Below are 24,952 nucleotides of genomic sequence, written 5' to 3' on the forward strand. Positions count from 1 at the left end.
GGGGGGGAGGGGGGGGGTGCAACATGGGAGGACATTCGGCAGCTTGAGAAGGAGCGTGTGATGTCTGAATGACGTAGACAAATGGCAGTGTGCAGAAGAGGAAACCAATACCACTAATACCAGGTCAGAAGTTTAAAAACTATAATGGAGCAGTACTACCTTTTCAAGTAAGGAAATTATACATTAGGGAACTTGAAGTACTGGAACAGGCTTGTTTTGTTATTGTAAGAACGTAAATGGTCTTGCACATGATATCAAACCTTTAGTATTTAAAATCAAATAAGTTATACTTTTGATTATGCACGTAACAAAAGAAGGTTGACTAAGGTTGACCAAGTTGAATTACAAGTTACACACTCACAAAAGAAAGTATTAATGTGATAACCATTCAGACCATTCATTACACAAATAAATATTTCAGTTTAAAGGAAAATAAAACATTTGTGAAATAAAATATTGTGTATATTTTTTCAAAGTTTGTAAGCATGCTTGTTTTGGTTCATGTCTCTGTTAAAAACGGATAAAGAGCCTTCTAGTGGTAGGAGTTAGAGCACAACCGTTCTGCAGTATTTTTCTGCCTCTCTCTCTCCCTCTCTCTCTCTCTCTCTCTCTCTCTCTCTCTCTCTCTCTATATATATATATATATATATATATATATATATATATATATATATAGAGATAGATAGATAGATAGATAGATAGATAGATAGATAGATAGATAGATAGATAGATAGATAGATAGATAGATAGATAGATAGATAGATAGATAGATAGATAGATAGATAGATTGATATATATATATATATATATATATATATATATATATATATATATATATATATATATATATAGTGAAAAACATAGAAATGTCTTGTTTGTTTGTTTGTTGATCTTAAGAACTTTCGGCGCTTTTCACATAAATAGTCACTGTAATCCAATTACTTAGTTATGCAGTTTGGTTTGCTCACACGTCTTTGGTAGGCGCTGCAACCGGGACAGCAATTAGATTAAACCAAGCAGCCCTAGCTGTGGGTCTATTGCGTAATGACGCAGGATATGTTTACGTAGCTCACGATTGGCTTAGCTAACAGAGCCGGTTAGTGAAGTCGGAACATAAACATTTGGCAAGCACTATGCAGAACTTGACCCAGTAAAGCCAAGAGATATCAAGAGGGAAGTGCTTGTACTTTGGCCAGTATACGTTTTTGATGCTCCATAGTCACAAAAAGGTGAGTTTTAGTGAGGGAAGTGCTTTAAAAAAAATCAGTCAGCGTTTTGTTTCGTTTTACCTAAGATCACTAAAGACGTTGCGTTGCGTCACGTTGTTGTTGACCCAATTAAATTTAGATTAAATGTACATTTAGTTAAGAATGTTCAGTCCTGTCACTCATGCAAAACATCCCTTCGACCTTTTCGTGATCATCATTAAATGTTTACTGAGCCTTAGAGGATTGAATATATAGCATGCTATGTAAAGGCTTTTAACTGTGGTTTGTTTTAAATTTTTAACATTTTGTTTAAAAAATTAAAAGTGTAAGCTACAAAGTTGGCAAGAGGGCGTAGTCTTGACTTCCTCGGAGGTATTAGCTAATTCTGGGAGTTTCACGTCTTTGCCAATCCTCCCAACGCACTTAAAGGAGCCGCAGGTTGTCTGTTTCTGAGGAGAGGAGAGGGACTGGGCCATTACTCAGGTCACGTCTGAGGCATTTTGCTCAGCTATGCAGTCCTATACTGTTGGTCCGAGTGTCGTTCTGCACCTGGGTCTGAATCCTTAGAGAAAATAACCCCCAGCTGGCTAACTGAGGTTGGGCCAAATAGCACTTTTAATTTTCCATTTGTAGATGACTGTACCTCTGTAGTGATTCTGCATCATTTGGTTGAGAATCATTTTTGTTTCTCTGCTCTAAAATCTGATGACATAATCGCCAGCCTGTACATTTCCCATTTTCCCTTCTTTAATGTTTGAGATGTTATGTATTTATCATTTTTTATGGCATAAAAATGAAACCTTGCTCTCACAAAAAAAAGGCTTACATTTTTATCCCGCAGTGTTCCAGCTTGCTCACGACTTGTAGAGCAAAACTGTATCCTTAGTTTCACATGTCTGTTTCGATGTAGCGACGCAGAACCATTTAATCACGATGCACTCGCATTTCTCCGTTCATAAGAAATTTGAAAGTCCAGTTTTCATCAATAAGTGAGAGAGTGGAGACAAATATGTAAAAAAGAAAAAAATGTGGTAGTGTTTTATCTATTTTATCTAGGCCAGCATGTACCGCCTATAGCTTATGGACCCACAAGATAGGTTATTACACTGTAATGTAATGGACCTTAAGAAATCAATGTCCCTTACAATCATACACATTTAGATGTAATATTTTGACATGTTGAAGGCACACCTTCTCTTTGGGTGATGTTATTATACAATCTAAATATGTATATGAGTGAATGTTTTCATGGTTTGATCTTTATGAGATTTTGAAGTTGAAAATAAGAACACAATAAGATGGTGTATTTCTATTTTTTTATTTTTTATTTTTTTTTGCTTTATTTGTTGTTAGTTTTAGTAAGGAGCCGTTTTACTTGGAAAATGGGAACTGTGTTGGGATTCCACTTCTGTAAAAAAGATGGGTCAGGTTCCTCTCGTGTTGTCTTTATAACCACTAATGTCATCAGTTAAACCCCACTTCTCCTTGAGTCATTGGTGGACATTTGCCTGTAAGTTTTGCTTATGAGGTCCGATTTTAATCCTGTACTCATCAAACCTATTTCTTAAATGAATGCATGATTTATTCTTAAAATGTACTTTCTTGTATTTTTTTGGTGTTGGTTTGGTTTTAATGTTACAGGAGTCGAATATTTAGATTTTCACAAATCTGTGCCATCTTGTTTTAGGTCAGCCATGAGACTCCTCTTCCCTCTTTTGCTCTGTGTGGCAGCGGCTCTGTCCTCTGCTGTCATCACTTCACCACTGTAAGAACAGACGAAAAAAACATACTAACAAAAAAAAACAATGATTATTGCTTGTCTGCGTCCATTTTTGTTCTTTCTGTTCACATTTATAGGAATTGTCACTCAATTAATGTTTGCTTTTATCATTTTAAATGAATAATAATGGAAAAAAGCTTAGAGGTGTCTGTGCATTTCAGCAATTTATGGACCAAATTGATCCTGACACAGCAGTGGCCCAACACTTTCTGTTCGGTGAGTTTCTGTTCTTCTGTTCTTCTTCATCAGTTGGTTTGTTTTGTTTTTTATCATTTCATACATAGGATCACAGAGTACGTTCAGTAATTTTGTTTATTCTTGTTGTTAATTATATATTTTTTGTTAATTAACAAAAGAGTAATCAAAATGACAGATTTCTGGTATGTTGATTCCTGCCATTTAAAAATTGCAGACCTTGACCCAGCGTACTTTTTGCATCATTTATAGAATTTTTTACCTATTTTGTTTTCTTCTTCATTGAGAATAGAGCTGGCACTAAGTGCTTTGGAGCAGCAGGAAAATAGCTTTAGTCAGATGAAAACTTCAGGGGTAGAAAACCTAATGGAGTTATCAACAATACTTAGTCAAATTAAGTTCATTGTAATGCCGGCCTGCTTGTTAAAAATCTCCATTTGGAGTAAAATAAATATTGTTTGAATCTCTGATTCAGCTCAGCTGGCTTTTAGTTAAAAGAGTAATTCCTCCAATGTCATTACAAGAGAGGTTATGACCTGTAAACCAAAGTCATGTGTTGATTAACCTCGTTGTCAAGGAAGTATCAGGCGTTGTCAAGATAAACGACGGTGCCTAGTGATCCGTTGGAGAAAAGCTAATCCAGGAGTTTCCCTTTGACACCATGTGATGCAAAATCACAAGAGTGTTTGTCGGCAGTGTTGTTTGTCGAGGCAAGGTTTTTCAGATGCAGGTTACAGCACGAGTCACACATCTCTATTTTTCTGGCTTGTTGACAGAACTTTTTTCTGATTATTGTGCAGTTTGGGGTTTCTATTCTTGTTTTTTTTTTTGTTGTGTTTGGAGACCTAATCAGACACAGTTCAAATTGAATTTGATACATCAGCAGCAATGTGTGTTTAGTTAATCATGTTTTATTTTAGCTCAGGGTGTTTGAAGTTAAAGACCAAGGGTGTTTTGTGCTGTTTAGCCGGGTCTTCAGGAATTAAGAATCTTAGTCTTTATGTGTTACCATAAGCAATGTCAGATCGCTCAGAATGCACACAGGTTGCACATAACACGCAGACACAGCAAGACATAATCTTGACAAACCTTTTATTCCATGAAATCAGAGTTGATTGCACTGACCGTCAATACTTAGCATCTAATAAGACTCATTTTCAAGTCAAAAAATCAGATAATGGTCCCTTTTACAGATGAGCCTTGTGGATATTTATGTTGCTGCACTGAATGAAATGCATTAGATTGGTATATATATATATAAGTTTTGTACACGTGGTTAAGTAATATATAGCTTCGAAATGATTTGTTTAAGCAACAATTTAAGCTCTTACCTAAGTAAGTAATCATTGCTAGCTTCAGCTTGCTTTGGTAAATGCAAAAGTTAGCTGTTGTTACTATGATTATTTCTAGTAGTAGTAGTGGCTTTAATGAATTAAGGTATCTATATATCTGCATTGGTAAATATTTGATTATCACATTGCAGATGGAGCATTGCCATCCCAACCTGAGCTACTGGACGGTACACGGACTGTGGTAAGAATCTGTGTTTTAGTTTCAAATGCCACCCTTGCATTCCTGACAAGTCCTTACACCTCCTGAAAAGAAATGTTATTAAAAAACACCCTAACAAACCACTTACCTTTGTAAGCTCTTTAGTTTAAAACAAGTTTTTGGGAATGTTTTAGGGATGTCTCTGTACATGTATTTGTACTGAACTGTCATGGTATAAATGTCACTAACTAATTGTATAATGTTTTTTTATGTAAGTCAGAAGTCTCCATAAGGCTTTAGGTATATCGGCCACTTTCACACAGACCTATGTTCTCCATTTGTTAACTGAATTAACAGGAAAAAAAGTTAAATTAAATTTTTTTTTTATATTGTCACTCATGCATTTCTAAATAAAACAGTGATCTCTGCATCTAACAATATGTGCAGTGCACACTGGAGGATTGAGTTATAAAACTGTCATACAAGGAAGCTTAGAAATTTGTTTCTTTTTGCTGTGCTTTGCAACATACTTTAAGAGGAATAAAGTTCTGTTTTACTGACATTTCCCTAACAGCCACTTAGTTACCAGTGTTGTACTTTTGATCATAAAGGGAAGTTCAAATTCTCAAATTGAATTCCCTTGCATGTTTTCAAGCTCTTTCAATGTGAGATAAAGGGTTTTCAGAACAGTGACTAAGGGTTTTGTATTTTCAGTGACAACTGAAGTGTTCACACTTTTCAAACATGTTCTCAAAAGTGCATGGGGCTTTTCACAGACCAGTGGTGGTTTAATTATTACTCTCTTTTGTTTATATATATATATATATATATATATATATATATATATATATATATATATATGTATGTATGTATGTATGTATGTATGTATGTATGTATGTATGTATGTATGTATGTATGTATGTGTGTGTGTGTTTATTTATTTATTTTATAAAAAAAAGTAACACATCGTACAATGTGTGTTTTTGCTGTCGGGGACACTTACTGAATTGTAACCCTGAATCCTAGGTAGCATTGATACTATTTTTAACAGCTAGAAACATATTTGAAGCAAATATCTCGATAAAATAATGGAAGAAAAACAAGGCAACCCCTGACAAACATGTCTTCAGTTCACTGTTGTTAAGTTGTCACCGTTTTCTGTATTCCAGGCCCAATAAAGGGAATGACTGCAATTCTTCATGGCATTTCAACTCTTCTGAAATAGAGGTACAGCGCTGCTCCGATCTTTCTCTATTACATTACACATTTGGAGACTTAGGCGAACCCAGGGTCAATTTGTTTTCCTTTGAGTATTAAAATAGTAGCTGTGTAATCCTCAAACTGTTTTGAGAAGTTTAATAAATTAATGTTTTATTCTGTTCTTCACTCCCTATAAACCTTGTTTTAACTGTTTTCTCTGTTTTTGGTGGGTTTGTTTTCAGGACCTGCTCCCAGACATGAAGAAGTGTTGGCCAGACCTGCTTCACCCTTCTTCCTCTCAATTCTGGTATGTCTCACTGTTTAAATTGGCATGTTTTCCTAAAAACAATTTAACTTATTTTTTTCGCCTGTTTTTGGTCATCCCCACCACGGTTAAGACACAGGACACGACAGTGGCGACAGCGTTTCAAATCGCGCTATTGGATCACCTGTTTCCCAGAAATTTGGGTTTCGATTTTTTCAAAGCAGTCCATGACCGACAAGGATGAGGAGTCAGAAAATGTTGCTGGAATTGACTGAAATCTTGCTTTTCTGTCTACTCTACAAAAGTAAAATACAACCAGGTTCATCCTAAATTACAGACAAGGAAACAGCATAAAGAATATCATCATTTTAAGGGCGGACCTCACAGCTGATCCACATAAATGGCTGTAGTGCCAAGCTACAGAAGTTGAACTTTGTTAAACTTTCTTGTGTTCACGTTCACGTGTGCCAGCTCAAAATTTCATTTGCATGAATTCTGCCAGTTGTTTGACTAAAGGAGGGCAAGCAATTGTCACGTCATTTCACAAGTTCCATAGGAAATGAATGGAGAGGGAGCGAGGTTGCTCCCCACATATATCAAGCCCATTACTGAATATTAACCACGTATTTCAGTAGTAGAATATGTATACAGTATATCTCCTATTCCCAGCAGTCTTTTGAAAATATTTAATGGGACATTTCCCTCCTGTTTTAGCATCTAGATGAGGGGTCCACAATGTTTTTGGATATTCCTTTTTGGCTCTTATATTGGATCTCTAAGATTAATACATACATGCAAACAAACAAACTAACGAAACTGCAGGCTTTAGCAGTTTTCAGTTTATTCATGACAAACTTGCATTGAACTTCCACAAGTGACATTGAAAGTACCAGCATTGTATTTTATTTAGTATTGTGTATTTTTCTTCATTCGGTCAGAAACTATGGCCTTTTTTACGCATGATTTTCCATATCAACATGCCATAGAAGAAAGTGTATCTATCCCGTTTTTTTTGCAAATATTTTGTTTTTCTTTATTTTAAAACCTAAAATAGGAATAAAGTGTTTCTTTCAAAATGACAACAAATGTCCAACAGTAGACATTTATAAAATATATTAAATTGTCTTTTTTTGTTTTTAAATAAGATCAGGTAACGTTTGTAGCTCTTAATGAGCTTTAATTAGGCTGATTTGGAGCAAAAATGGCTTTTTAAATTGTAAAGGTTAACGACCTCTGGTCTAGATAATTTTAAGTGTGAGTTTTAAGTCGGACCACTGTTTTTTTGTTTTTTGTTTTGTTTTTTACCTGGGTTTTGTTAAGATTAAAATTGTATTTCATCTAGTACAATTAAGTTATTGCTGTTAAGTTATCTCTAGTTAATCATGGGTAATTCAGTGTAGGTTTCTCTATTGTACTTTGTACAAGATCTCATTTTATCCAAATTTAATTTAAAGAAATTGAAAATAATCTTTCACTACATTCTTGGAATATAAATTAAATTTACCTATGTATTGTTTCATAATTTATGGGGTAAACCAAAAATTATAATAATAAAATTGTTTTGTAATAATATCCATAGTCTTAGAAAAACTGAAGGGAAAACTCTAAAAACATGTTTTCTGGTGAAGTATTGAATTTTGAAACCTTGTCATAGTTTTCCAAATAAACATGCATTTGATCTGCATGTTTTATTTTTTGTTTTTCTAGTAGTCAATTTAATTTGCTTTTGCTTTCTGTTACAGGAAGTACGAGTGGTCTAAGCATGGAACATGTGCAGCTGAAGCAGCTTCACTGAACAGTCAACATAAATATTTCAGCAAGGCGCTGGAACTATATCATAAGGTGGATTTGAACAGGTACGGGTTACTTACGCATTCTTTCACATACACCTGTTTGGGCACACCTGCCTCACACACAGGCTTTGTCATGCAGAAGCAATGTTTCTTTATCTACGTCTTTGTATTGCGTGGATTTATAGGGTTCTTGTTAACATTCTATATTTGCTGTTATGTGCTTGACTTATTGTATGTTTCTTTGACTAAAATCCATCGCCACCTTAAGAGAAGTTCTGTATTTGTCTTATTGCAGCATGCTGACCAAGCTTAACATTATCCCCTCTGACAAATACTACACTGTAAGTCTGTCTATATTGTAGCACTGGATTAATAACAAACAGTTTATGAAACTACATTCTGTTAGAAATAACACTGACAGTCATTTCTTCTCTTGCATCTCTAACAGTTTTCAGAAATTGAGGAAGGGATTGAACGTTTCTATGGCGCTAAACCTAAGATCCAATGTGTGCATCCATCAAAGGTATAAACAGCTTGTTTTTCTATATACAATAAAACTATTTAAAAAATAGAGGGTGCGTCGCTGGCAAAGGGTGTACCGCACCAGACCCATTTACAAAGGCCTTAGTCCTCAAGGATTAAGGTCTACTTTCATTAGAGGCCAGTAGTGCCACAAAAATAACAAAAGAATAAGTAAGAATAAGTAAGTTCACAGTTTTGGTTATATCTTTTTGTCAACAGAACTCTGAGCCCCAGATCTTGGGACAGATTGAGATCTGTTTTGATGCCGACTTCACTCTGCAGGACTGTGAGAAACATTTTTCCACCGACAGTTTTTCAAGAGGACAGTGGGACCATCCCCTTGATGTTAACAAACCATCTGGACTGAGCGTGTGTGCCCATGACATACCAGTTTATTACCCACCTGTTATACCAGGTTACCCGCACGTTTGAGCATGTCCGCATGCAAATGCAAACGTGCTCGAACTGAGGAGCTATTGCACACTACAAATCTTCTTTTACCCTTTTCTTGCACAAAACGTAACCAATAATTTTTTTGTTTGTAAATGCATTCTAATTTAACACACACACACTAATAAACAATGTATTTCACCCTGTTTAAGATTCATAGGGAACAACTGTATTGAAAACAGCGCTTAGATCCAGTAAGAATCACTGTGATGACATTCAAAGCTTCCTTTTCATTTATCTTTGTTGAAAATGTTAGGTTAGATACGGGTCTTTAAATATGTACTAGCAGGGGATCCAGATTAGGCTGAGAAGAAGTTTGATCATTGCAGTTTTCAGGGCCTGTGGAAAATAATTGGGGTGCATCAGTTGTTTACCTGCACTATTTAACCTAATCCAAGTTAGAGTCAGCATTTCACTCTCAGATCTGTTTTTCTTAAATAGTTAGGAAGAATGTCAGTGTGGCCAAAGCCAGACCCCCACCCACACATTATTCAAGTCTAACAGAAAATTGGACAGATTCTGTATTGCAACCTTTTTGGTTGTGCTGTGTCCTTTTAGTCAATAACAGTTTACAGATGTCCTCGAATGTTCAAAAGCCTAGAAAGAGAACCGCCTTCACTTTAATACTAACAATGCCTTACTTTGGGACTTGTTCGTTTTGTTCAGTTGACCTTCCTAATGATTGTAATCGACTGCCTTTTGGGTTTGATTAAATGAAACCCAACCTTTTGTTCAGTGCATCCTATATACAGGGAATATCTAAATTGCCTTTCTCTATTATTTTTTTTACAAAATAGTCTAGAAATGTTTATTAAAAATGGAAAGTCTGTGTAGTCAAATTCACACATAAACAGTGATTAGTTTTAATTATCTGTTGCCTCAGGCTACTTCTATGTGTAGCTAATTGATTGCTTGACATTATTATTTGATGTTGTGTCAAATTTCCGAAACTTGCAATTGCGTAGTGCTGTAAGCTCTTATTTTTTTTACTATGAATAAATATATCTTGTTGATTCTCACTGGTGTCATCAACTGTTGTGTTCCTACAATGTGTCTAAATGCATTATGAATGTTTGAAACTTAGAAATACAGCTTGGTGGGAAAACACAGTTGGACAATTTGACACAAAATTGTCCAACAACAAAAATGTGACCGGGTGTTGTTAACAGTTCTCTCTTTATGTAGTATGATCCAGCATAGTTACACTGGTGTATTTTAGGCTGTCTGTCCCACAGTCTGGCTGCAGGGTATAAATATTAATGTTGTGATCTCCTTACAGAGCCTTAATCCTACTAGGACAAAGACATCAGTCCATAATCCTGAATCTCCGCCCACAGCAGAGCACAGCAGATTGACTGAACACATTTGATTACATTTTCCAATAGTCCTTAAAAAACCCTAAATGCCCTGATGTGACCAAAGCGGGACCCAGATTCTGCCAAATGTGTGAAAATTAGTTTGGCAAATCTGTGTATCCTGAATATGAAGGCGTGCGCACCCCTGTCAGAGTGTTTGAGGTACATTTATTTATTTTAGTTTTGAGAGAAAATGACACTTTTGGTCTGCTGCTGATAGTTGCCATCAGGAGCAGCCCTCATTTACCCCCAGCTCTCATCAGTGTGTTCTCACTGCTACGTATCACTGCTTCCTTCTGAGGTTATGTAACACTGCAGCGCCGCAAAAAAGCTGCTGATGTGACAGATCCAAATACCAACACACACCCACACACACACACACACACACATGCTTACTGATCAAAACAGATCATGCTGTTCCCCCCTCTGTGACTGCTGGCCTTGTTTGTGTCCTCATTATTGACTTCTGTGCTCAGCGCTTTTTGGAAACGTCACCACATTTTGCAGGCTGATAGGTTAATGAAAACCGGGTCCTGTAAAAAAAAAAAAAATAATACTCTTTCCTAATATGTATGCGCGGATGCTGCAAAGGAGAAGTGGCAGCGAGGGAGAGGTTGCAGGTTTGCGCCATGTGACCTCACCAGCTGTTGCTGTGTGCTGTTGGGAAAGGCAGAAGGTGAAAGGGACGCGGAGACACGTGGGGAGGGGTCGGGGAGCTTTCTGGTGACACACGATGTAGCTAGTGACAATCCCTTGTTTCGCAAAGAGGGTGAGAGAGACAGAGAGAGAGAGAGATGAGCACAGACATGCACAGGCAGAGATGTGAGGAGTGGGCTCTAGCACAGCTCTCCTAATTCAGCGATTCAGGATTTATTCGTCACCTCTCTACCCCCCCCTGCAGCCTTTTACGCAGCGAGCCTGCTGCAAAAACGCGCCGGGCAATCCTAAAGCGTGCAGCAGTCATCAGCCCGCTGCGTGGATTAACAGCTCTGTCACTACTCTCTTTCAGTGACTGGGTTCTCGGTGGAATCCGCCACAGCTCAGATCCGGCAGAGGATGGAGAAACTACAGAGGGACTGCTGCATTGAGGATGCGCCAACGGGGAAACTGCGGGACAAATAGGGAGCCTAAAAGGAGAGCCGCGGAACTGCGTGTCTATCTTTGGGGGGAGCCACCCCTCCGGCAGGGTGATGTTCATCATTATGGGATAGATGCACGGGTCTGATCGTTGCCATGGACACTCACACGCGTAAATTTACGGTGCGGAGATGGTTTTCCATCTACCTGAAGAACAAGGCAGCGCGGAACAAGAACAGCGCTGGTTTCTGTCAGCTGGAGGTTAGTTATGTCAGCTGGGCGTGTTTGCATCTGACTACTGTCAGGAGGCATGCACACTATTGCACTGTGTGGGAGGGGACGTGAGGAGCTGGACATGCAGCATCCTAAAACAAACACAAACAGCTGAGCTCATAGCTCACAGGTGTGAAATTTGGTTTTATTTGTTGCAGAATAATTCACTGGGTAGTTCTAGTTTTTGCCCTTCACACAGTGTCTGCGCAGACTTGGAGTCCCATACGGAGACGTGTTTTGGCAGTGAGGGTGTGTGTGAGGCCGGGTGTAGGACACGCACTCCTATAACAGGGAGGCACAAGGCGGAGCCAGGCAGATTGATCAATACATGATCTAGACGGATTGATTCAGCTGAAAGCCACATTAGTGGGATTCTATTTATAGCTCAAACACAGCAGCAGGGTTACAGTGTGAGGTGTCCAGCTCACCTACCTACACCTCTGAGCTTACAGATGCAGCAAAACATTCTCCAAGATCTCCTGTTGTGAATGTAGCTAAATCAGCCTGAGTGATTATTGTTTTGAGTGACTGCTTATCTCTTTGGATGATAACTGTGGTTCATAATGGCAACAAGTATTAAACTTTACACAATGTCATGTTATGACAGCAAATGTAACAAATTTAATATTGTTTTATTCATTTATATATATATATATATATATATATATATATATATATATATATATTTGGATAGATCGACTGTTTAATCAGATGAGACCACAACTGATTTTTTTTTTGTCTCTATGCAAAACGTGTGCCAAAAAAGAAAACACAACCTGACAACAGCAGCCACCACCATCACTCACCCCACAGTGAATGATGGTGGTGACTGCATATTGCTGTGGGAAGACTTTTCTTGAACATGTAAAGGGAACTTGGTCAGCTTTGATGGAAAGATCGAGCTCGGTACGTATAGAGGAATCCTGATTGGAAATGAGGCTGCAAAAGACTTAAGACTGGGGAAGAGGCTCAGCTAATTGTGTCTATATACTCATATGATCAGAAGCATTCTGTAATGTTGAAGTTCAGCTGAGGTGGGGAATCCAGCTTCAGAAAAGTTAGAACCCTTTCTGGTTTTCCTTCATCCTGTTCACTTAAACAGGTGATTCTAGTCCTTGTCTATGCTGTGGATAGCTGGAAATGCAATGATTGGAACTAATCTCTGGACCGACCCTTAATTTCTGATCCTGGATTCCCCGCCTCTGAAGTACAGCATATGTAACTTGATTGTAAATGTAAATAGTGCTCTAAACTGGTCCTTACAACCTCCAAAGCACTTCACACAACAGGTTAATCATTCACCTATTCACACCCTGACAGTGGTGAGCTATGTTAGTAGCTACAGCTGCCCTGGGGCAGACTGACAGAGGCGCCACCAGGTCCTCTGACCACTGCCAGCAGGCAATGCGGGTGAAGTGTCTTGCCCAAGGACACAACAACAGAGACAGTCAGAGCGGATCAAACTGGCAACCCGCCAATTGCAGGACAAACTCCCTAACCTCTGCGCCACCGTCGCTTGTTGATGAATGCCAACTAAGAAAGAACGGCAAGCTAAAATAGCTAGCCAACATTAGCCAGCAAAACATTTCAAATTGCATATCAATTAAAAAAACTACTGTTATATTAGTTTAGTTCTTTTTTACATATAAGATTCCTTGTGTTTATTTTTGCTGAGAAAATATCACAATATAGAGACACAATTTAAAACAACAGTCATACTTAGTAGGAAAATTGCACTACATCTGCACGCCACCCATCATGTGGATTTAAAACAAACATAGAGTTTTATTATGGTGGTGAGATTCACAATTTATCAGCTGTTACCTCAGTAAGCATTGTCTTTATGATTGTGTAATCTCAGTTGCTAGATGTAAAATATTTTTACGTGAGATTGAAGTTAATTTAGTGTCATACATTCCTCTTTAGAGAGAACTAGAGAATACTGCTAGCTTGCTTTGTGGCAAGACCGTTAATAAAAGGCTCAAGGCATTTTCGATGTCAAATCAATTTCCTGTTTGATTATCTAGTTTCAATAAATCAATTTGCTAATAGCTGGATGTTAGACAAATGTCTGGGTGTGTTTGATCACACAGCTGCTTTTAAGCCAAAGTATTATTTATGGGAGCAGATATGTTTACCCTTTGAAAACTTATGCGGATACTTTGGGCAGGGCTTTAGCCTTTTTCCTGGAGCATAAATTTAAATTTTTACTGTCAGAAGAAATGTGAATAGAGTTTATCTATCACATATCAAACAATTTAAGGTGCTATTTAACCTAATCAAATTTGTACAAGCTCTGTTACTTCACAGTCAGTCATCACAGTGATTTATTGCACTTCCACAACTTTGCTGTTAGAAGTTTGTGGAGTAGAACATTTCAGCTTTCACATTACATCTATAAAAAAATATAAAATGAGAGACGATACGGAATGCAGTATATACAGGGATGTGAGTTTTTTTTTAAAAGTGATCAATGTTGTCATATTTCACCGTATTAAGTCAGTGTTTAGGAATCTTATAGCCCATGGGTAGAAGCTGTTTTTGAGGCAGTTTGTCCTACTTTTTAAACTCCTAAACCTCCTACCAGAGCGTATAAGGTTAAAGAGTTACTGACCAGGGTGTGCGAGGTCAGACAAGATGTTCTTAGTCATGGAGAGACAGCTAGACCTGGCATTGTCCTGCAGTGAGGGCAGGGGGCAGCATATGAGTTTGTTGAGCTGTCTTTATTACTCCCTACAGGGCCTTCTGGTCTGCTGCTGTGCAGCCAGTGTACCACACTCTAATGCGGTACAACAAAACACTCAATGGTGGATCAGTAGAAGGTCAACAGCAGTTTGACATCCAGATGGGTTTTTTCTCAGTAATCTGAGGAAATGGACCCGCTGTTGAACCTTTTTAACCACTTCTGATGTGTTGGCTCAGCATGTGAGATTATTAGCAATGGGGGCCCCCAGACAACTGATAGAGGAGATTTTCTCCACATAGTTCCTGTTAATATGTAGTGGAGTAGTGTCTCCTCTCTGACTCCTATAGTCTAGTACAATCTCTTTGGTTTTGCTGGTGTTAACACCATGCAGTGAGCTTCTGGACCTCTTCCCTGTACACTATTTTGTCTCCATCAGTAACGAGTTCCACCGTCATCATGGTATCTGCCAACTTGACAATGACAACATCATTGTCAAGTTGGCAGATACCATTTCACCTTCAAATGATGTTGGAGGGGCATTTACCCCTCCAATGATGTTGGAGGGGTAAAGGGTCTGTACTTATGTAGTGCTTTATCAACTCCAAAGCGCTTTATTCTATATTACAGTATATTCGCTCGGTGTCATTGTGCCCTCTGACCACCAACAGGCAAAGCGTGTGAAGTGTCTTGGCCAAGGATACAATGACTGAGACGGTCAGAGTGGGTGATCGAACCAGCAACAGGACAAACTCTCTAACTCCTGAGCCACTGTCACCCCATCTGGGCGGGAAGAGTTATACAGTCATGAATATAGATGGAGAACAGGAAGGGGCTCTGGATACAGCTCTGTGGAGAACCAGCGCTGAGTATCAGGGAGGAGGATCTCTAGGGTCCACTCCTCAGAGTTTGTGGCCCCTCTATCAAAACATTTTTAATCCAGTCACAAGTGAGGGATGTGGAATTCAGATCGGTGAGCATTAGGACAAGTGTGTCCCGCAGGATGGTGTTAAACGCCAAACTAAAGTCCATTAAAAAGCATCCTGACATTGGTCCAAGGTTTTCTAGGTGGCACAGGGCAGTGTGGGGTGCAATGGTGGTGGAGTCTCCTATTGATCGGTTTGCCCTGTCGGCAAACTAGTGTTGGTTGGAGCTGGGAGGAAGGTAGGCACTTCATGAATACCAAGAATAGTGTGACTGGTCTGTAGTCATTCAGGTTACTTGTGGCTAACGTCTTTGGGCCAGAGATGATAGTGGCTACTTTCGGGCAATGTTGTAATTGTGTCTACAAACCCACAAGTCTTTAAAAAAGAACATTTTATATGTTTATGTGTACTTGATATTTTTTTTATCCTGTCTGGAAAAGGTAGTTTTATTATAAGACTTATTGTCATTGTTTAACTGTAATAAGCTAAATATATTTGTATCTTAGGAAATGTCTGAGAGGATCTTCTTTTCTTGATACATCACTATCAAGTAGGAAATAAGGTCCACTAAACTTCTGAAACAAGAAAATCCTAGACACTTTGAATCATAACACTGTTTACCATGGTGTATGCTTTTGGCTTGTGGAAGATTGGAACTACTTGTGTTGTTCTGCCAGAGCCTCGCTAAACCCAGTACAAAGATAGCATTAGAGAAGTCTGCTGTGTTGGCAGAAACTGAACTCAGTTTTATTTTCAGGTTACAGCAGCTTTAAGCATCACAGTTTATCAAGAGTCAGAACAGGGTTGTCAAACTCAGTTTCACCGAGTGCCACTTCAGCATATTGTCTGCCCTCGATGGGCCAGATTAACAGTATAAATCAGGGGTGCCAAAGTCCAGTCCTCGAGAGCTGCCATCCTGCAACTTTTATATGCATCCCAACTTGAACAAGGCTGAGTCTAAAACCTGACTTCCCTCACTAGCATTAATTTGGCTCTGCAGAGGCCCGCAATTCATTTGATTGCAGTGTGTTAGAGATTGGAGTTTCTGGTTTAGCTGAGCAAGGTGCTCAGTGATGTCGCATGACATAGCAAAATCACACAGCTAGTTCGGATCAGACAGTTCAGACAAGGGTTTTCCTTTGCTCTGCATGAAAAGAGCTATTTCTTCTCGAAGTTTAAAAAATCGTTCAAGGACTTGGCTCCTACTCAGGCACCTTACTGGTGTATGGTACGGCATATCTTCACACTCTAAACCCACCACCTCTGAAACCCTCTGAAAAAAGATTTTGAAGCAGTGGCAATTTCTTCAGCCGCAAAAATGCCTGCTTTCAACACTGCATTGTTTTTGGCTGTAGCTTTTGTAAGCACATTGTGCAGCAATTCGAGTTTACCTTTTAATTCTGCTGCAATTCTTTGTTTTCCTTGGAGGCTAAATGCTGCATACTTAGCCCAGTGTTTGGTTTCAAAATGCCAACGTATATTTTAAAGGATGCAATAAGTGATTTTTTTCACCATTAGGTGGGGCTTGAGCACTGTCTGTCCACCAAAACAAGATGCGTATCAAGTCATGACTCTCTCTACCTCTGCACTGGCTGCAATCCATCACCCATTTCTCCCCCCTTTCTCACCCATTAGCTCGGGTGCACGTATTTGCATAGGATAAATACACAGTGCATCAGCATCACACACGTCCATGTATGCGCGGCTGGCCCGTCTATGTAAACAAGAGACTGGAGAACGACTTAGAGAGATGGTGTGTAACGACATGCATAGTCCATCTAAAAAGATACCTTTAGTTCTTCACAAAACAATTTTTTAGTTCTTTCTATCTGAAATTATGAAATTGCGCTTATTGCTCCTTTAACGACACTGTCCCAGAACACCTTGGCCTACTAATAAATATTTGTTTTCCAATGGTTCATGAACCAGTCTTCCTTGTGTATCAATTTTTCTTTTCTTGAACATTTTGAGGTTAGCATTTCAAGCTGTCTCAAATTCATTCATTGGGAAAATCAAAAATCGGCTTGTCGCTGCTATACTCTAGTGGTGAGAAACCATAACGTTGGCAGGTAATAATCAAAATGTATTATTGGTGATGTAATTTATGGTCAAGTCATGCTTAAAAACCTATTTTAAGTCAATCATGAGCCAATCAAACTGTGAGGTGGCCACATTAAATGACGTGGCGGCCCACATTTGGCCTGCGAGCCTTGAGTTTGACACGTGTGTTAGAATATTTATTATTCTTGCCGTAAAATGTTGTATAATGTTTATTTGGGAACATTATTAGGCCTCTGATGATGATACAAAATTTGTTGTCTCAGCAACAGATGAGGAAAATGTTAGCGAGCCCCTGGAAGCCAAATCTTGTCTCCTGGGGTTCAGCGAGGCACAGACCTAAGGGTGGACAATAATTAAATATCAATACATATCGTGATATAACTTTATTCAATAAAGGTGATATAACATTTCCAATATTTCAATATACATTACAGTCTATGATTACAGCATTTGTCACTGACTGACATTCTGGGTTTTATGTAATTTTGTGTTTTATTTTTTAAAGCATACATTTCTATAATGTTATATTGGAGGAGTTTTATAAACATGGCAAAATAATTGGTATAAGTTTGTACAAGCATCTGTTGTGGGCATTCTTTGCAGTCTTTCTAAGGCTTTCATTTTGTTATATATATATATATATATATATATATATATATATATATATATATATATATATATATATATATATTGATATTGTAATTATATTGTATCGACAGAAATTAATAAATATATTGTCATATAGTTTTAGCCGAATCATCCAGCCCTACTCAAGGCAAGGCAAGGCAAATTTATTTGTATATAGCACATTTCAGTACAGATACAATGCAAAGTGCTTTACGTGATTAAAATACAGGGAAGAAAACAGAATAAAAGCAAGGAGGAATAAAATGTTGAAACAAAATAGAACATGGAAAAATAGAAACTAAAAGCAAACATTAAAAACAGTTGTACTACAAAGTTGAACTAATGATGTTTCAGTAAAACAGTTTAACTAGAACAGTCGAAGGCAATCCTTAACAAATGTGTCTTTAATCTCAATTTAAAGGAACTCCGGCTTTCCGCACTTTTATAGTTCTCTGGAAGGTTTTTCCAGATAAGTGGAGCAGACCCAAAAAAAACAACAGAAGGCAACCTCGCATTTGGTCTACCATTAGCAGGGAAGAGTTAATGTTGGGTGCAAAATGAGCTGGGTAACAGGCTAAGGCAGGGGCCTGAGCATCCTAATTCATTACAGTTAGGCTTTTGGGACCAATAACTAAACAGTGCTTTGAACACTAGGTACAGATGTCATCTGTTTTCTGTTTGATTTTTTTGTCACACTTAAGTGTTTCAGGTCATTCAGCAAATTTTAATACTGGATAAAGATAACCTAAGTAAATACAAAAAACAGTTATAAAAGGACGACTTCCTTCATCAAGGGAAAAAGCTATCCAAACTGATCTGGCCCAACAGGGAAAAGTAATCCCCCCAACATTTGTTCTTTAGTCATTTAGATTTGTTTACAAAACTGCGCTCAGTTCCACAACCCGAACCCATGCCTGATTTTCACCGGAGTTGCAAATGTGCTGTGTGCCTCAGAGGAAATGGTCAGTGGTGGTTTACTGTAGAGGAGAAATAAATTGGATGGAGAAAGATGTTGAACTGTGCAAAAAGGCTGGGATCTCACTGGTAATGAATCTAGATGAAGCCAGGGAAGTAAGCAGCACCAGGGGTAAGATTTCTGTTTCGGGCTGCATTTCAATGTGAAGCTGCATGGTAGAGCGTTGGAGGGTGAACAGGTTGACTGAAGGATTTGATGAAGTAGGGAGACCTGACATTGGCAGTCATGGGTCTGTATTTCTCCAGATCTGTGGCATATGGATGTATCTTGGGATAGCAACCTTTCTTTCTTTTCACTTTTTTTTTTTTATCAGTCCTTGGCAGCCAAGGACTCTGTACATGGGTCGTTCACCACACCTGCGCCACCACCGTGCCCAAGATAGTAACCTTTATCTACCTTTCTTAACAATCAAAAAAGGTAGAGATTGCTCTAAATATATAAAGCTCAGAGAGCTGGAGGTACCACTTAGGTTGACATTCAGGCATTAAATGACCTCCTCTTAAGCTCCAGAAAATCAGAGATGGAAAGCAGGTTATGTGGGAGCACGATGCTGAGCCCTGCCCCCCAGGAATCTGCAGCTCCAAGGGAGAGAGCAAGAAAACAGCACACAAGCACAGACACACCCCAGACCCTGACAAAAGCACTGTAGGCCTCGGTTGCCTCTGTCAATTGTTAAAAATGTAACAGTAAGAAAGAGAAAGCGGGCAAAACTGTATCAGGGGGAGAATTCCAGGGTCAAAACTACTGACCCCCCCCCCCAAAGAAAAACGCAACAAAACAGCAACAACATAAACAATAAAACATATTTACGTTCCTTAAAAACATTAAACATGCTGTTCCTGCTCGAACCTTCCAAATGAGCTGAATTCAAACATTTTTACAAAGGACGGTTGGTCAAAGCTCCTCTGTGCTGATGTTAAAGCACTTGATGCCAGATATCGCAAACCCTTGACATCAGCTGCTGCTGCATGTCTTTACTGATCTGAAAGATTTAATTGTGACCGAAAAGCAAAAACAAAAGAACATTGGTGAGGGTCCACCACTTTTTTCACAACAGTGTATATATTTTTTCAACTGATAATCATTTTAGATAGGTTTAATTTACTTTTGAGACATGCCTTTTATTCTCTTATCCAAAGCAAGCTTGATGCAAAATAAGCTTAGATCTAAATTGGCTTTGACAGTATACATCTGGTTTAGAGTTTACCTACTTTAGTCATGTTAAGCAGGTAATGTCGATCGAGTTGAAAAAAACATAGCTTTTTAATGAGTTAACAAAATAAAAATAATGAACTCTTCCTTCTTTTTCCCCTCAGGATGACAGTGTTCTCAAGGAGATTGACATCAGCCACCATGTTAAGGAGGGCTGTGAAAAAGCAGACCCGTCTCAGTTCCAGTTATTGAAGGTGCTGGGACAAGGATCCTATGGAAAGGTAAAAAAAATAATAATAATAACCAAGGCATGCGATCAGGACCTAAAAAAAATTCTTTGAGAGCATACAATCGAAGGACATATTTAACTTCTCAAAAAGTGTTTAGATGAGATAAAATAAACCAGCTGCAAGCGTTTCTTAATGACGCGGTGTGGTTCAGAGTCCACTGTAGCCTTATTTTAAAATCTGGTTTAGCGGATTGATATACTACTTTAAATTACAATAATGTACATAAGTAATCAGTCTCAATTCATTTCATAATCTAAATCATAATCAATCACAAGTAAGCATGGAGGACGAGTCCTTTTACATATCCCAGCACACAATTAGAACCTTGCCTTGCAGTATTTGTGTGTTCACAAATACACAAGAATCCATCTTGCACCGCTCCCACTTCAACCATTTGTGACCGAACCAAAAACGGTTCAGGCCAATCACGTTCCAGTATTGAAGTTTAAGGCGAGACATACCCCTGTGACGAAAGCAAGAGCTGCTTGAGCCAACAGTCAAACCAAAATGAACACAGCAGCGCAGGGGGAACAGATGTGACAGCTGCTGCTGTCACATCTGTTTTTTTTTAGAATCCATGATTTCATATTTGACAGAAGAACAGCAAGAATTGCCTTGACCAGCTTACCTCGTGGTTTCTCAGAACACCTGCTGCTTACGTTTTAATTTGATACTGTGTCTGTCTCCAACAAGTAGCTGATTTTTTTTCTCATTTGCTCTAAAATAACAAAGGCTGAGATCCCTTTGTCAAAATGTAAAGCATAAAATACGCAAAAATCACACAAACATAGTACTAAGGGCTGTGATCTCACTTTTTGGCTGGACTGTGAGTGTGTTTATTGTTTACTATCAAGTCATCTGCTAATGGTAGGCCTCCCATTTCTGTCTTGAGAAAAGCCTCATAGACCACTAATCTTATTTAAATGAACAGAGGCACACAGACTGACTCTCTACTGTTGATTAGAGGTCTGCGTTGGCCAAACATTTAGCTCTGGCAGTCCTTGGCAAGCGGATGCTGTTTACAAAGCTGCTAGCAGACAATTGAGGTCGAGTCTCAGTGTGGCCTGGATTGCCTGCTTACAGGGCTCAGTGTACTGCTGTCCTCTGACAGAACTCGTTTAAATCATAGCTGCTGCAGCTCCAAGACAGCATTCACGTGACTGTTAGTAAGAAAAAATTATGGTAAATTATATCTACTTCAAGCTTGTAACCTAAAACAAATGTAGGCTAAAGTAGACTGTGTTTTAGCTGAGATTCTAGCAGCAGCTTTTGCTTTTATGTTCAGCTAATGCTTCACAAAGGGTAACTCTTTCATCTTTATGCTCGCAATAATTCCTATAGCCATCTACTATGACTTGTAAGGAACAATATGACTGTTGTAAGGTAGGTAACATGTGCTACCTATTTCTAGGTGTTCCTGGTTAGAAAGATCAGAGGAATGGACAGAGGACAGCTCTACGCCATGAAGGTCCTGAAAAAAGCCACTCTAAAAGGTGATTCAATTAAATGCTAATATTTGAGTGAACACAACACCGAAAATACAGAGGTATAAAGTATTGCCTTTCACATAACTGTCCACACATATGATTTTGTGAGTGGTCTGTATATTTAACATATTACAATGCAAAAGGCCTCTATTATCGAGGTAAGTGCTAACACGGTGCCTTATAAAAGTATTCACCCCTTTTTTCATATTTTGTGCCCTCACAACCTGTTAATTGAAATTAATAGTCTGGGGGTTTGCACCATTTCATTTACAAAGCATGCCTACATTCAAGATGTATTCTTTTTTTAATTGTGAAGCAAACAACATCTAGGACTGGATGACAGAACATGTTAGCATGTATAATTGTTCACCCCTCTTTACAGTCAGTACTTTTTAGAGTCACGTTTTTAGAGTCTCTTTGGATCAGTCCTGATATGAGCTCGCCTCATCTTGCCGCTGGGATTTTGGCCCATTCCTAAAGGCTGTACTGTTCCAGCTCTTTCATGTTGGATGGTTTTCGTTTGTAAACATCAATCTTCAAGTCTAACCACAGATTCTCAATTAGATTAAGGCGTGACTTTGGCTAGGCCGTTCCCACACATTTAAATGTTTCCCCTTAAACCACTCGAGTGTAGCTTTAGCAGGATTCTTTGGGTCAGTCTCACATCACAGGCACATCACAGGCAGATTTACTCAACCAGATCCTTCAACCATCTGTCTTTCCCTCGACTCGGACCAGTTTCCCAGTCCCTGCTGTTGGAAAAACATTTCCACAGCATGATGCTGCCACCACCATGTTTCACTGTGGGAATGGTGTTGTTGGGGTGATGGGATGTGTGGGTTTGAGGCAGACTTAGCATTTCCCTTGGTGGCTGAAAAGTACAATTTTAGTCTCATCAGAGCAGATATTTGGGGAGTCACCCATATCACCTTTTAGCGAACTCAAAAATGTGCCTTCTTATGTTTAACACAAAATAATGGCTTTTTTTCTGGCCTCCTTTCCATAAAGTCCAGCTCTATGCAGTGTATGGATTATTGTGGTCCTGTGAACAGATCCTGCAGTCTGCTGTGGAGCTCTGCAACTCCCTCAGGGTTACCTTTGGTGTCTGTGCTGCCTCTCTGATTAATGCCTTACTTGTCTGTGAGTTTTGGTGAGCGGCCCTCTCTTGACAGGTTTGCTGACGCACCATGTGCTTCCCAGTTGAAGATGATTGGATACATTCTTTTTATAACCCCACCCTGACTTGTACTTCTCAACAACATTGTCCCCAACATACATTATGTACATGCCAGTGTTGTGTTTTTTGTTTTATTATTATTTTATTTGTAATTTCCTCATTTCACTTCACCAACTTTCCCAATAAAATAAGATTAAAAAAACATTTAAATTACAGGTTGTAGGAATGTAGCAAAGTATAGTAGACCAAAAGCCAAGAGGGGTGAACACTTTTGCAAGCTATTGTACACTGAGTATAAAATGACTTTGTTTATGTGGCTGCCAGATTTCCAACTTCACATGCCCTACATTCAAAGGATTTAGCGTAAAACAGGTTAGTTTGTACTCTTTACTCAGAGAAACATTTTTTAACATCTGCGTGGATCAACATAAACCAGAGTGAAGCAGGTTCAGAGGTCATGTGCTAATCTAGAGATTTTGTACAAGATTTAATCCTCTTTACCCACACTTCTGGAATAGGAAGAATCACAGTCACATCCTGTCAAGGAGACAGATGCTGCAATATAGCTGTTGTCTTAATTTGCACTGCCAGAAACCGGTAGCACAACAGTATGAGTCCAATTCAGTTTACAGGAGCCAGTTAAAGAAATACTTGTTCTGTATTACGTTTAGTAACGTTTATATAAAAAAAAAAGAAATCGTGTCAGATGGATGTGTTTCATAATTAAACAAAAACATTTAAAGTCAACAACGTATTAGCTAAGACATTTTTATGTGTTTGAGAACTGTGGTAGCTGCACGTTTTGGTAAATATTAGAACAGGGCGATGTTTACTGTGTTAGAACTGTTGAGGCTTTTGCCTGCAGTTTGAAGAGTAAACTTTAGTTTCTGTTGTTTGTTGATTACAGGCTTGCAGTTCCCGAGCAATATGGTAGCTCCTTGGCTGTATTTTCTAACACTTCACCATATTCCAAATGTGTTTTATGATTTTGGAGCAGATAGTTTCAGGGATCTTTTATTACAGAGCCACTCTGTAGCTTGGAGTATGTGGGTTATTGTTTATCCCATTGGAAGAATGCCTTGAAAATCTGAGCACAACAGTATTAATTTAACATTAATTGAGTTTTTAATGTTCATGATCAGTTTTGTTTTGTTTTTGTCTCCAAATAATCCTCCTTGATCCCTGTATTTTTTTCCAAAACAATATTACTTGTACATTTTGACATTTTTAAAAATGTATATATATATGTATATATAATCAATAATTTAATTGTTTTGTTTTTGAAAGATATATCTAGTGTGGAATTTTTTTTATTCATTAATGCTTTATTACCTGTATAAAGAAGTTTAAAACAAATAAAGTTAAAAATCACCCCTGTTATTTCCCACTGTTACTGTTTTCATTATTCAATTCAATTCAATTCAATTTTATTTATATAGCGCCAAATCATGAAACATGTCATCTCAAGGCACTTTACAAAGTCAAGTTCAATCATATTATACAGATTGGGTCAGATTATACAGATTGGTCAAAAATGTCCTATATAAGGAAACCAGTTGATTGCATCAAAGTCCCGACAAGCAGCATTCACTCCTGGGGAACCGTAGAGCCACAGGGAGAGTCGTCTGCATTGTACATGGCTTTGCTGCAATCCCTCATACTGAGCAAGCATGAAGCGACAGTGGGAAGAAAAACCACCCATTAACGGGAAGGAAAAACCTCCGGCAGAACCGGGCTCAGTATGAACGGTCATCTGCCTCGACCGACTGGGGTTACAGAAGACAGAACAGAGACACAACAAGACAGACAAACAAGCACAGAAGCACACATTGATCTAGTAATCTGTTCTACATTAGATGGTAGTAGCGGGTGAGCCGTCTTCTCTGGATGATGTCACAGTTAACAGAACGCCAGACCAGGTGTACCTACTATGAAGAAAAAGAGAGAGAGCAAAAAGTTAAAAG

The 24,952-nt window shown here is 38.5% G+C and overlaps 2 protein-coding genes across 5 annotated transcripts in view; both read left to right on the plus strand.

Annotated features, from left to right (window-relative positions):
- Positions 1-52: 52 nt before the first annotated feature.
- rnaset2 (ribonuclease T2) lies at positions 53-9,923 on the plus strand. 4 transcript variants are annotated; one of them, XM_036136397.1, is made up of 10 exons: positions 53-123; positions 2,896-2,973; positions 3,126-3,204; positions 4,667-4,716; positions 5,844-5,901; positions 6,117-6,181; positions 7,882-7,995; positions 8,228-8,273; positions 8,381-8,455; positions 8,674-9,923. In XM_036136397.1, exons 2-10 carry the CDS (start codon positions 2,903-2,905, stop codon positions 8,884-8,886), a joined length of 771 nt encoding a protein of 256 aa, XP_035992290.1. In that variant the 5' UTR covers positions 53-123; positions 2,896-2,902; the 3' UTR covers positions 8,887-9,923. The 4 variants fall into 4 exon arrangements, with proteins under 4 accessions (XP_035992290.1, XP_021167748.2, XP_012710606.2 ...); XM_021312073.2 differs by lacking the exon at positions 53-123 and adding an exon at positions 1,083-1,229; XM_012855152.3 differs by lacking the exon at positions 53-123 and adding an exon at positions 1,084-1,229 and having other exon boundaries at positions 3,150-3,204.
- A 1,022-nt stretch (positions 9,924-10,945) lies between these two features.
- The window catches only part of rps6ka2 (ribosomal protein S6 kinase, polypeptide 2), a 30,301-nt gene continuing 16,294 nt past the window's right edge, over positions 10,946-24,952 (plus strand). Inside the window, exons 1-3 of the mRNA XM_012855151.3 lie at positions 10,946-11,597; positions 20,199-20,315; positions 21,736-21,817. Coding sequence (XP_012710605.2) covers positions 11,493-11,597; positions 20,199-20,315; positions 21,736-21,817 — 304 coding nt within the window. The 5' untranslated portion in view covers positions 10,946-11,492. The remainder of the gene's footprint in view (positions 11,598-20,198; positions 20,316-21,735; positions 21,818-24,952) is intronic.

The sequence above is a fragment of the Fundulus heteroclitus genome, chromosome 4 (genome assembly GCF_011125445.2).
Source record: "Fundulus heteroclitus isolate FHET01 chromosome 4, MU-UCD_Fhet_4.1, whole genome shotgun sequence".
Lineage (NCBI taxonomy): Eukaryota > Metazoa > Chordata > Actinopteri > Cyprinodontiformes > Fundulidae > Fundulus > Fundulus heteroclitus.